The 14522-nt window shown below is 40.0% G+C and overlaps 1 protein-coding gene across 1 annotated transcript in view; it reads right to left on the minus strand.

Annotated features, from left to right (window-relative positions):
• EXPH5 (exophilin 5) overlaps nt 1–12730 on the minus strand; it is a 102493-nt gene extending 89763 nt beyond the window's left edge. Inside the window, exon 1 of the mRNA XM_010862845.1 lies at nt 12087–12730. Coding sequence (XP_010861147.1) covers nt 12087–12205 — 119 coding nt within the window. The 5' untranslated portion in view covers nt 12206–12730. The remainder of the gene's footprint in view (nt 1–12086) is intronic.
• Between the last annotated feature and the right edge of the window lie 1792 nt (nt 12731–14522).

Raw genomic sequence — 14522 nt, forward strand, 5'->3', positions numbered from 1 at the left:
GCATCAAAATGTGCAGTCCTAGAGGATGGATCACAAATGATTTAAGTCTAACATTTAAATCCGACTCCTTGATTTTCAATTCCCTTGAAGCAACCAGTGGCTTTATGACCTGGATTTGGTCAATCAGAGTTAAGGGGAGGTGTGCGGGATAGTATTCAGCAAAGCTTTCACTTTCATAATTGAATGGACAGATGTAGTTGGCTGCACCTTTATCCCCTCTCTCCCACCTTAAACATGGATGTGATGTTTGGAGCAGTTGTAGCCATCTTTCATTACAAAGGGACCAAACTGACATCCTAAACCACTAAACCAGCTAGCAGACCTATTTCCAGATACCTTGTTATTTCCAAACAATTTATTCCCAATGGATTAAAGCCATGATTAGATTTGTTATTTGTGACAAGAAGCATTCTGAGTATAAATTCTGAAATACAAATAGGCAAAGGTATAAATAGATAATTCATAAATTATGAAATGTAAATTAATAGTAAACATTTGAAAAAAGTTCAAATTCATTATAACCACAGTTTCAGAAATTAAATCTAGTATAAGAATTTTTAGCCTACAAAATTAGCAAAGATTAAAAATAATAATACAATTCAGTCCTGGGAAGGACAGTTTCTGCTGCAAGTCAAAGTACAATTTGGTAGAACTTTTTGGAAATCATTTCCCAACATATAACAAGAATTTAGAAAATATTTATATTATAGAATAATGATTCTACACTGTGGAATTTACCTGGCTGTGCTTAGTCGCTCAGTTGTGTCTGACTCTTTGCGACCCCACAGACAGTAGCCCTCCAGTCTCCTCTGTCCATGGGGATTCTCCAGGCAAGAATACAAGACCCAGGTCTCCCGCATTGCAGGCAGATTCTTTACCATTTGAGCTATAAGGGAAGCCCAAGAATACTGGAATGGGTAGCCTATCCCTTCTCCAGGGGAACTTCCCAACCCAGAAATCGAACCATGGTCTCCTGTATTGCAGGTGGATTTTTTACCAGCTGAGCTATCAGGGAAGCCCATAATTTATCTGAGCGACACACTTCTAATTGAATTAAGGATGTAAGCACAAATTTTGTAATGACATTATTTAACATACTGTAACACAGCATGACAAACCTGACTCCATATTGAATCTATTCCTTTATCTCTAATCTTTGTGCTCTGTTGCTTGTGCTTAGTTATGCTGGTTCTGAGCCATTTGTAAAATAATGTTGCCTGTAACTTGAAATATACAGGATAGCCCCTTCTCAAGACTCTTATCTTTAAAGGCATAACATTTTCCCCACTCATATAGAGATAAAAAGCTGCAGAACAGAGAATAATATTTGTCTTGTTGGAGGTTTGTAAGAACATTGTGATCACACCTAAATGTACAGATGCAAAAACAAAGAATTCTGGCATCAAGAAGTCTGCAACAACCAGCCACATCCCCTCCCCTCCAGATATAAAAGAAGCCTGAATTCTAACTCAGGTAAGATGATTCTTTGGGGTACTAGTCCATCATCTTCTTGATCTGCTGGCTTTCTAAGTAAAGTAGCCCCAACAACTCATCTCTCAATTTATAGGCCTGCAGTATAGTAATCAGTATGAGCTTGAACTTGTTAACAATAACGAGAAACAAAAAAGAATAAGAGAAAATTGAAGTACCTAAAATATTGGAATGATTAATTAAATTATAAAATACACGTAGAAGAATAGTATACAGCCACAAAAAATGTTGACTAAGAGTCTTACATTTGAAGGGGTTATTTTTATGTCAGATATTACACATAAAAATATACATAATACTATTACAATTATATGAAAGTGAGTGTGGATGAAAATAGTTTTGATGGTTCCTAAAAAGTTAAACCCAGAATTAACAAATGTCACAGTAATTCCACTCCTGGGTATACACCCAAAAGAAAGGAGAACAAGTACTCAAAATCCTTGTAGATAAACGTTCATAGCAGCACTATTCACAATAGACAAAAGTGGAAACAACCCAAATGTTTATGAAGAATGAATAAACAAATTGTGGTATATACATATAATGAAATATCATTCAGAACAATTTTAAAAAAGAATGAAGTACAGATAGATGCTACAAGGAAGACAGACATCAAAACATGCTGAGTAAAGTGGGCACCAAAGGTTACATATCACATTTGTTGCTAAGTCACTTCAGTTGTGTCCGACTCTGTGTGACCCCATAGACGGCAGCCCACCAGGCTCCACCGTCCCTGGGATTCTCCAGGCAAGAACACTGGAGTGGGTTGCCATTTCCTTCTCCAAAGCATTAAAGTGAAAAGTGAAAGGGAAGTCGCTCAGTCGTGTCTGACTCTTAGCCCACCAGGCCCTCCATCCATGGGATTTTCCAGGTAAGAGTACTGGAGTGGGGTGCCATCACCTTCTCCAACATATCACATGGAACGTTCTATTATATGAAATGTCCAGTAGAGGTAGATACATATAGACAGAAAGCTGATTGGTGGCTGCCAGCAATTGGAGGGAGCAGGAATAAAGAATAACTTAAAAAAAAATTAATTTCATTGAAGTATAGTTGATTTACAATGTTGTGTTAATTCTGCTGTTAATATACCAAAGCAATTCATTATTTTTCATATTCTTTTCCATTATGGTTTATCACAGTTTATTGAATACAGTTGCCTGTGCTATACCGTAGGACCTTGCTGTTTATCCATTCCATACATATAAATTTGCATATGCTAATCTGAAACTCCCAGTTCATCCCGCCCCCACCCCTCTCCCCCGTGGCAACACAATCACAAGTCTGTTCTTTATGCCTGTGAGTCTGTTTCATAGATAAGTTCACTTGTGTCATATTTTAGATTCTACATATAAATGATAGATATGGTATTTATCTTTCAAAGAGTAACTATTTAATGAGTTTAATTTTGAAGTGATGAGATTTTTTTTGGCCTTGTGTCCAAGTATTCCAACACCATTTGTTGAAAAAGACTATCCTTCATTGAATTGCTTTCATACCTTTGTGAAAAAAATCAGTTGGCTATATTTTGGGGCTCTATTTCTGGACTATATTCTGTTCCATTAAATCATATAAATTTTCCCCTTCACAAATACTATGCTATCTTGATTACTATGACTTTATAGTAAGTCTTAAAATCAATTAGTGTGATTCTTTCCAATTTTTTTTTCAAAATTGCTTTGTCTATTCAGTTCCTTTGTTCTTCCATAAAAATTAGATTTCTAATTGTTCATTATTAGTATATGGTAATACAATAGGTTTTTATATATTAATCTTGTATCCTACCACCTTGTTAAAGTCACTTATTAGTTCTAGGATTTTTTTCCTTTTGGTAGATTTTTTTCTTTGTAAACAATCATGTCATTAGCAAATATGGATAGTTTTATTTCTTCCTTTCTGATATGTGTATCATTTACTTCCTTGCCTGGCTAGGACCTCAACTATGATGTTAAGTAGGAACAGTAAGATTGATTGTACATCTTGTCTTGTTTTCAATCTTAAGGGGGAAAGTAGTCTTAAACCATTAGGTATTATGTTAGCTAAAAGATTTTTTGTAGATGCCTTTTATCAGGGTCTATTTCTTCCTTGCCAAGAGTTTTTTTTTCAAAGCCCTTTCTGCATCAATTGATATGATCACATGTGTTTCTTCTTTAGATTGTTGATATAGTGGTTTACAGTAATTTATTTTAAAATAGAGAACAACCTGTACTGTTTTGTATTAAATTGTGTCCTCCAAAAAAGATATGTTGGAGTCCTAACTCTTAATACCTTATTTGGAGACAAGGTCTTTACAAAGGTAATCAAGCTAAAATGAGGTCTTTAGTGTGGGCTCTAATTCAGTAATGATTGGTGTCCTTATGAAGAGGGCAAAATTTAGACAGCAGAGGCAGATGCACACACAGTGAGAATGCCATGTGAAGACTGGAGTTACAGTGCCACCAGCCCTGGAACCAGCAGAGTTCCTGGGAGAGCCCTGGGACAGAGTCTACTCAAGCGCCTTCAGAGGGCGCGCCCTTCCTGACACCTGGAGGCCAGCTCTTTACCGCAGATCTGCAGAACAGAGCAGTGGTTGCCAGGTTACCCTCTCCCAGCTCAGATCAGACTGCTCCCTCCTCCACTGCCACTCCATGTGTTGTTTTAAAGTTGAAACCAAGGCAAACTTGATATAAATATAAAACACCACAGCCTTTCTTTGGAAAGTGGTGAGTTCGGTGTCGCTGTAGCCCCTAATTTCCTCTTTCATCACTAGAAAGTCTAACACACAGAGGAATGAGGAAGCTGGCTCCTGTGGTATGCCAAGTTGGTGTTTTGAGTACAGCCTTTAGATAGGGCCACTGGCAAGGCCAGTAAGGAAACATTCCTGGGCAAAGTGAAGCGAGCCTAAGGCTCTCAATATTATGGCCTGTGCAGTAACTAACTGTGGAAAAACAGACCCGAGTTGCTTCAGCAAGGCTCTTAGCCAACTTAGCTCAGTTTTTAAACTCAAATATGTTAATAGGAAGAAAAATATTTTCTGACTAACCTTAACTTGACCTTCTTTGCCCTTCATGTCGTATCCCCAGATCTATCCTTCTCTCACTCTGTGTTCCCTCACAGAAGTAAGTTAAGGTTCACTTAATTAGGAATTGAGTACCTACTAGGTGTATGAGGCTCTCATCCCTGAGACAATCCTTGACCACAGGAACTCGAGACTGATGTACAGAAATGAACTTACCCATGAATACATTAACATTACAAAATGTATAAAACATTATCATGAAAAGGGCAGAAAAAATTCAGATATTTAAAGTCATACTTATGAAGGAAAAGACAGTTATTTTGTATCTCTTGCATTTCTTTATTATCAAAAGAAATAATAAAAAAAATCTATAATAATTTTAAGGAATAAAATAATAATAAAATGGTTAGAGTTCCTATAAATATCACACCCAAGAGATAACCATCTTAGTAGTTTACAGTATATCCTTACAAAATGCATATATACTTTTTAAAAAAGCAAACAGTGATAAGAGAAAATTTCACATACTGAGGTACAGGGAAGTCATTCTGGCTTATACATGAGTAAACTTGAACTTTGTGCTAACTAAAACAGTCTGTGTGTATAGACATTGTATATCTGCTTTAATTATTAAAGAAAAGGGCAGAATGTGCAAAAGTAAAGAATGTGCATGTTAAAAATAAAGATTAAATGCTTCTCTTCCTGGGATACCAAAACTAGTACTATTTAAATGATAAGACTCCTTTCCCAGGTGCTAAGGCTGTACTGACTTGCTATGTACATGCTGATCTATTTTCTTTTTTTTTTTTAACTTGAAGGAATGTATCCTTGACTTGTTTGATGTTCTTTGCTCTGAAAATACACAAAACTGTGTTGAAAACCATGCTTCTCCATAGAAGTTCTTCAGAGTTATCTGAGAGGCTGTTTGGGGGGCTATAAGTCCTGCTGCTGCTAAGTCGCTTCAGTCGTGTCCAATTATGTGTGACCCCATAGACGGCAGCCCACCAGGCTCCTCCATCCATGGGACTTCCCAGGAGTGGGACTTCCCACTGGAGTGGGGTGCCATTGCTTTCAAGGACACATGATTACCTAGAATTGTATGTTCTCTATTTTCATGGTCAATGAATAGCAAGATCTGTAAGTGCAAAGACCTCAGTGCTGGTTCTGTTACAAGCTACGTGACAATGTGAGGATAATCACTTCAACTTCATTGTAGAAAGCAGTACTGCACAGTGATTTAAGTGCTGATGGAGTCCACAAATTCAGTGCTTCTTAGCAATATTATCTCAATCAAGTTACTTATCCTCCCTAAACTTCTTCTGAATGGAGACTAAAAATATCCCTCAATTCATCAGATTGTTGTAAAAATAATTAAAGGAGATAATGCATATGAAGAGTTTAGCACAGAGCAAGTACTCAATGAGCTATTATTACTGTTGCTGTTTTTGTTAGCTTTTGAAAAAAAAATACCTGCTTTATTAGTTTAGGATGAGGATAAAAACTAACTTTAAGAGTTATAATGTCACAAAACCTAACTAGGGCACTAATCGTCAACCTTGGGATTTGTTGTTGTTGTTTAGTTGCCAAGTAACGTCTGATTCTTTTGCGACCCCATGGACTGTAGCCCACCAGGCTCCTCTGCCCGTGGGATTTTCCAGGCAAGAATACTGGAGTGGGTTACCATTTCCTTCTCCAGGGGATCTTCCTGACCCAGGGATTGAAACCATGTCTCCTACATTGGCAGGCAGATTCTTTACTGCTGAGCCACCAGGAAAGCCCTTATTTACCAGGCTCCTGTCATTATCTGCCAATACCACTCTCTCAAGCAGACTTCCCACATGGCTGCATTTCAGCCCTCTTCATTGTAAGAACGAAATGCAGCCAAGCATATTCTTTCATCTCTCTTAAGTGTCTCAACTTTTTTTCCACTCTCAGTTGAAAAGACCCACATCTAACTTTTGATCTACTTAATATATTTTCAGTTTGGCTATATTTTTAAAAAAAACTCAAAAAGTAAAAATTATGAAAGGTCAATAATTCCTAAGGTCACTAAAACAAACTCACTTGTACAATAAGCTGTAAACTCACCTTGTTTGGTTATTCTGAGCTTTTAATTATTTTTTTAATATTTTTACAGATTAGGTGTGGAACTATAATAGTATAGTAGTTCCACATGTATTGCCCACAGAGACCAATCTAAGGAGCAATTAGACAGGAGAATTTGCTTGAGAGAAAGCTTTCCTCTCAATTTAAAGGAATTAACTAAACTGGATGTTATTGAAAAGTACAGACACCTCAGAGATCCATGATGTTGATCCCATTCTTTGTTACATTATCAGAACACTCCAGCCTATAGGGCATCCCTATGACCTCCATGCAGTTCTCATGGTCCCTTCCTCAGCCATGCAGGGCTCCATGAGAGCAAGCTACATATATATGAACTCTTCATCTTACAGGGTTTACCACCAACCAAAAACTTTCATAGACTGAAGCCATTTGCAGCAGAATTTCTTTGCTGTATCCTCAAGGTCAGCACAGTGTCTGGCACATAACAGATGCCCCATAAATAGGTATTCAATGTTTCTTGAGTCTGTCCTTGTCAGAGGCAGATTTTACCTGCTGCGAGAGGAGAAAGCAGGCAGAAAGCCTAAGAGAGACAGGAGACCTGTGTATCTGGCTTTTAATCTCAGCAGGACACTACAGTTGCCACCAGCTATCAATTACTTCACCACTTTGATATATACAGACCTCCTCAAGACTGAGCCACAGCTCAGGTACACTAGTGTAAATCAACTGAAACAGCTAAGCATGGGAAAACCATCCTGGGCTGCAATCTTGCCACTGGGCAAAGATAGTCTAAATCTGGATATGCCATTTTTTAAACTTAATTACATCAGGTGCTATAACATCGTATACTTTGTAAGTTTTCTGCAATAGAAAAAAAACACACATTTTGGTTATTGTTGTCTCTTCAGTGTGCTGACTACTTGATATAATCTCTTAGTACTTTCAGTCACACTTATGAGATGGGCGTGGTGAGGGTGATAGGTAGTTGGGTTTTCCAAAGACTTTTGTAAAGTGTAAGATGCTTTTCACATTTTATTCTATGTATCATATTTATGTGTATATATATGTATATTTATGTATGTATACACACAGATGTATATTTTCTCCAAGGTGTGAGAGCAGTAAGGGGAAATTTTTCACTTGCCAATCGTGATTTAAACTCTCAGCCATTTCTCTTCACTGCAGCTAGAACCACAGACTGTACCAGGCCCAAAAAGTCATACCCAAGTTAATACTTCCAGGAAAAAAAACCTTTCCACAATCCAAAATGAAGTATAACTGACAGACTGGAATTTAAGTTGTAATTTTCACTTCTATTATGGGATCTCAGAGAATTTCTGTAGCTCAGATCCCAAACTCACAGGATTGAAGAGGACACGTGTAACAGAGTGGTTGTAGTCCATGACAGGGTTCAGGAGGGAGAAATCCCATCCTGCAGAGGGTACTGGGCAATGAAAAGAAGGTGAAACAGAGACTGAGAAATGGGAAGAAAAGCAAGGGACTGCAGAAACCTCTGACTCCAGCCAGAGCAGACCATTAATTCCTTCATCAAGTATTTACAAGGGGCTATACAGACAGGAACCTTGTGACTAGGGCCTCCCTCTCCTTTAAGCCATGAAATCCTACACCCTTCCCCTCATCTGCCTTCCCAGAGCCAGGTGGCATGTGCCCAGGATTCTTGCATCCTTACCCGCAGGTCTGCCTTCCCATCTTGGCAGTGTTGGGCTTGAGGGCAGTGGAGCCCAGCCCCCAGCTGTCAGGGCAAGCCCACACCTTTCAGCAAACATTTACTGAATGTTCCCCATAGGCCAAGAGCTATGGCAGGCCCTAGAGAGTCACAGAAAGGAGATCAACAAATTTTTACTTATTTTCTTCTAGTTGCTAAGCACGTGCCCAGATGCCCAGAAGAAAATGAAATAATAACATAAGCAGTATTTTGTGTTCTGCTTTTTCATAGAACAATGCCTCATACATTTTTTTCCACCACTGCATCCATGAAAAGCTTGAGGTGCATACAAAACAACCAAGGTAGTCAGAAATATTGAACTAAAATATCACACTGGATGGGACCTAATGATGTCTTCACAACTGTCCTTTGTAATGACTGCACTCTTACTTAGATTTGAAAATTCCCACTCTTTTGCTTACAGGTAAAACTGCAATATCTGAGAGTATATGTGCTGTTTTTCCTCTAACATAACATAACATATGCTATGTTTTAAGTTGTTTCCAGCTTTGTGAAATGGAATTAAGTGTGTACCTGAGGTTATTGAGAGGATTAATTAAATATGTATAACATGTTTAATACAGTGCCTAGTATATAGTAAGAGACCAATAAATGTTAGCTATTATTATTATTATCACAATAATAACTATTATTACCTAAAAGGAAGCACTTAATAAATGTTCGTGTGGTCATCTCCACCTCAATCTCCTACTAATGAGAAACATCCAAGAATTGGATGACTAGGTCAACAGCAAGTCATGTCTTCATAGGTATTGGCATATTGTTCACCAAAACGATAGTATTCAATTTCGAATGCCACTAACAACAAGCAGAATGTATCCATTTCACTTCACCAAGTCTTTTCTGTTATTTTTAAAGGTGCAACACGGTATCATGAGATTACTTCAATTTTCTTCTTTTAAAATTGCTGTTAGGATGAACATTTTCCCATATGTTTTGTTTACTGTTTGGATATATTCCAAACAGTAGTATAAATGACTTATTTCTATGTTTTGCCTATTTAACAACTTGAATCTTCATGTTTTCTTAAAAATTTGAATAAACTCTTCATATATTTGAAACATTATAATATTTAATGCAAATACTTCCCCAGTAAGGTGGAGTCAGAGAGTTCTGGTACCAATGAAGGAAGATCAGGGGAAGCTCACTTCTGTCGGTGGGGCTACAATCTCCTGCACAGTGAACTCAGCTAGTTCTATGCTATTAAGATCCACCTCTGGATACCTCTGGCCTTGCATGATACTGTAGTCCTGTATTTCTAACTGTAGGATACTTCTTAGTTGTCTTGTAGATAGCTCAATGCTATCATAGATAGGTCTCAACCAGCAAACATTCCAAGCTTCAACATTTAACCCCTTCTCTTTTTGTCCTGGTCAAGAGATCTGGAGACTGTTCCTCAGTATAGTTAAAAAGGCCTCTGAGCATCTCTTGGGACTGTTGTACTTTCTCCCAATAATACCCTTGATTTATATGTCATGTGTCTTGACTTTCGATTAGGAAAATGTGATGATAAAAAATTGAGTAGAAGAACCAAGTTGATATGTCATTGCAGGGCTTTTCTGCATGCCAGTATCCGCTACTAAAACTGATGCATGCGAGCTCATTAGCAGAGCAATCCCATGGAGACCGCTATCCAATGATAGGTATTTGACAATGGGACACAGGAATCAACCAGGGGAAAATAAAATACTAGAAATAATTGCCTCGAGCATTGGGCTCAAGTGTCTGCTTTCCTTAAGTTATTTTTCTGTTTTAATGGTGTCATTTAATTATTTATTATTATTATTTTTCAAATTTTGTTTAGTAGTTAACAGTATTGATTTTGTCTTTGCATTATGGCTTTTTCTGCTGATGTTCCAGTTAGGATATGAGTGCCATGAAGTGTGTTTTAGGCTTCCTTCTAAGGCCTAGCCTAAGGGCCTTTGCCACCCAAGTGTAATTCCACTTCCCTCTAAAGTCAGCTGCCATGGGCACCATAGGCTGCTATAGAGAAAATACAATAAGGCAAGCATCAGGTCAAATACAAAAAGTCAAAATTTCCTTGAATTTTAAAATAAATGACATTACTATTTCTAAAAACTATACTTCATGAACAGTTAGCAGGATGTTGATAACATCTTCAATGGAAGCTACCCTCCACATTATTTCCTAATTCTACCCTCACTTTCCCCCCAAATATACTGGGTCCACTTAAGAAGTCCAGTCCTCTCCAGAAACAACAAACACTTCCAAGAACACACACTAAGAGCAACCAGTTTCTTAGTCCTTTTGGAGTATGTGTTAAAAAAACAAAACAAAACTGTGTGCAGTTCTAAAGCTCTCCTTTCCAAGGTTGGGTGTGCCTGTATACACTGCATGTGCCCACATGTGGGTATAAGCGTGTGTGTGTGTGTGTGTGTGTGTGTGTGTGTGTATGGATATACTGGGCTCAGGAGGGCACACTTCTGCAGTTTGAGGAAATGATAGAGCCTGTTTTTCTAATGGCAGATTATGATGGTATGAAATACACATCCTTAAACTTCAAATGTTCGTTTCTCCCCACAGGAGTCATTTCTGGGGTCTGGGGGTGGGCTTAGCCATATCTGGTGAAGACAGGGCTTTGGGCCCAGTGTATTCTAATTGCTTCTAAAAAACCAGCAAAGGTTTCCCTATGTGAAGAGTATCTTTGGAGGTTTTTTTTGCTGGGGTGTTGGTGGGTGGGTAAGTGTGATGCCTGGAAGAAAGTGGCAACACAGAACTTAGACCACCACCAAGTTGTTCACAAACAAAACGGCTTTCTAAATTCCAATCAATGCCACACTTTTTGGTCCGAGACTGATACTTTGAATTTTCTTCCATAGTCCACTGGAGAAGGCCTTGGGTGGGTTTAATCCAAGACAGATGAGAAAGTCTTTAATTGATTCCAGGACTTATCCCACACTTCCCCAGCAGAAAAAATTGGTTACTTTACCTCAGGCAACTATCTCCGGATTTCATTCCCTGGTAACTAATCCCTCACCTGTAACACCGCACAATAAGGTGAAGGGTGACGGTCTGCAGCAACTCATCTTCCCCAAGCACCACACACGAGGGGATCAAACCATTCTAGCGACCCCAAGCGTCCCCAGTTCCAGCTAAGTTCACTCCACACCCTTTGGCTAGTTTCTCGAACTCCATCCAGCTCTTGAGGCGGGAAACACTTGACCTTCAGTGAGGTGCCAGCTCTCCTGGGCCTCGCTGACTGCCCCGGTGGGTGGAGAGGGGAAGTTTCTCCAAGAGTGTGTGCGGCGAGAGTGGACGACCCGGAGGACTCTACAAGCACGTGGGTCCGCGCCGGCCAAGACCTCGCTCCCCGCCCAGTCTCACGGGTCCGCCCTGCCCACGCCACGCGGCGGCTTGGAGGACACCTGACCGACCTGCCACCCCCCTCGGACGGACCGCAAGCAGCGACTGCCGCCCACGTGTCGCGGTCGAGGGGCGGGGCAGCCGAGCGGGACCCACGCGGAGAGAAGCGCGCCGAGGCGCCGGGCCGAGCGCCGAGGGCAGGGGCGCGCCCCCCGGGCGGGAGCGGAGCTCGCCGACCAGCATGCCCGGGAGGCGGCGTCTAGAAAGAGCACTCGCCAGGCCTCCCAGGTTCTTCAGATTTCCCCCTGCCGCGCCGCGCGCCCCAGGCGGAGACTGCACGTCCCCCAGCTTCAGACAGGTGCCCGGCGAAAGCTCCGCGCCCGCCGGGCTCGGTGGACGCCACGGACGCCCCCCTCAACTGTGCACCAGACCCGGGGGAACAAAGAGTTAGCTCGGTACCTGATCCTCTCCTTCTCTGCTCTCTGGAGCTCCTCATTTCTTTCCAGCACCTGAAGGATCTTCCTGGCTTCTTCATCGTTTAGGAAACTGCAATCAAACCCCTGAGGAACTTTCGTCATTTTCTCTACTGTGTGTGCATTACCCTTAAGCTCCTTGGCGCCTCCTGTTACAATGACATTTCTCAAGCTACCGAAGACCAGTTTCAGGTACTTGATTCCAGAGCCAATGAAGCCCGTCCCTTTGAAAATCTAAAACCTAGGGAGCAGCCCACACCTACAGGACTAATTTTGATGACACCTTAATGACACATTTCTCTCAGCGTATCCAACCGAGATGCAAAATGAACCGCTGAGGGAGAGAGGGAACCAATCCCATCCCGAAGGGGCGGGCGGTTCCGCGCTCCTCCCTTTCCCTCCTCCACCTGGTATCAAACTTGTTTAACTAACAAGCCTACACATAATTTAGCCCCGAAGTGGGGTGGAGGCTTGAGTGTTGGCTCCAGCGTATTTATTTTGGCTGTTGTTGTTTGCCCACAAAACTTGAACTTGACTAGTAGGCGTGAAAAAGAGAGTTTCACGACTAATTCTCGTTTCTAATAAAGAGCCCATAGGAAATAGAATTGTGGGTGGCAAAGAGTCGGGCGCGACTGAGCGACTTCACTTCACTTAGGAGCTTTAGAACTGGCAGAAGGGTTATTCCTTTTAGAAAGACCCAGAAGAACCCTTCTGGGTTCAGCCCACAAGGGTTTGCCGAGTCTCCCACCTCTCAGATACCTGCAACTCATTGTTTCACAAAGTCATTCTCAGACTTTGGAAAAATCAAAACTGTTTATGGTATTTCAGGAGAGGACATACCGAAAGGATGGTTAAAAAGCACCTGTTTGTAGTTTTCTATAAGATTTGATAAACTTCTTAATAAAAAGTTTCAGGGAAGTAATAAAAGTGCCACTTTAAAACATCTTAATCCTCTGACTAAAGTAAAATGTAATCCTATGAAACCACAGAAATACCTTTCCCTAGAAAGCATTATTCCAAGATCTGATGGAAATTTCTAAATATGTTCAAAAATATACACTTTTAAAATTATCAAATCTGTTTCAGAAAACAGTTTGTTTCTTTGGCTTCACTTTGCACACAGTAACTTCATGAGATCAACTTTACTGCCCCAAAGCCTTAATTTGGTCGGTTCTTATGTCGTGGTGATGGTTACTAACATTTAAATTTGCTTCCATGTGCATCATCCCTTTTCATGGCAAAAACCATAATAAAGATTTTGTATCTGTAACAAAAACATGTCAGAAATGGTTATTTATGTTTTGGCCTCACCTTATTTAAGATATGTCTAGGCAAGTCACCATTTAAATAAATTTTCGTGGGTGTCTATCTGTTACTTCTGTGAAGCAGGAACTAATTCAGCTCACTAATGTACAACTCACAGAACTCCTTTATAAGTAATCTCTGCATTAATGATGGTTTAGGAATGTGTCTCCTTCATGATGTCCATATTTTCTCCTCTTTAGTGTGTTCATTTATTCAGCATAATTATAGGACTTTTAAAATGTGGGCACAGGCTGTTTGTTCCTGGTGTAGCAATTAATTGATTTCCACCTACTATAAGGAAGCACCATACACTGTGAATTTTGCAATAAGGAGATTCTTATTTTGAATTTGCAGTCAACTTGAATTTCATTTTTACTTAAATTGAAAGTAGGGAAAACTATCATTCACATATGACTTAAATCCCTTATGATTATACAGTGGAAGTGACAAATAGATTCAAGGGATTAGATCTGATAGAGTACCTGAAGAACTATGGACAGAGGCTGTGATCAAAACCATCCCCAAGGGGAAAAAAAATGCAACAAGGCAAAATGTTTCTCTTAGGAGGCCTTACAAATAGCTGAGAAGAGAAGCAAAAGGCAAAGGAGAAAAGGAAAGATATACCCATCTGAATGTAGAGTTCCAAAGAATAACAAGATGAGAGAAAAAGGCCTTCTTAAGTAAACAATGCTTAAGAGGAATGAAATGGAAGAAAACAATAGAATGGGAAAAATAGCGATCTCTTCAAGAAAATTAGAGATACCAAGGGAACATTTCATGCAAAGATGGGCAGAATAAAAAACAGAAAATGCAAGGACCTAACAGAAGCAGAAGAAATTAAGAAGAGGTGGCAAGAATATATAGAATAACTATACAAAAAAGGTCTTAATGACCTGGACAGCAACGATGGTGTCGTCACTGACCTAGAGCCAGACATCCTGGAGTATGAAGTCAAGTGGGCCTTAGGAAGCATTACTAATGAACAAAGCTAGTGAAGGTGATAGAATTCCAGCTGGGCAGGAGAAGAAGGGGACTACAGAGGATGAGATGGTTGGATGGCATCGTCAACAATGGATGTGAGTTTGAGCAGACTCCGGGAGATAGAGAAGGGTAGGGA

The sequence above is a fragment of the Bison bison genome, unplaced genomic scaffold (assembly GCF_000754665.1).
Source record: "Bison bison bison isolate TAMUID 2011002044 unplaced genomic scaffold, Bison_UMD1.0 scf7180017864485, whole genome shotgun sequence".
NCBI lineage: Eukaryota > Metazoa > Chordata > Mammalia > Artiodactyla > Bovidae > Bison > Bison bison.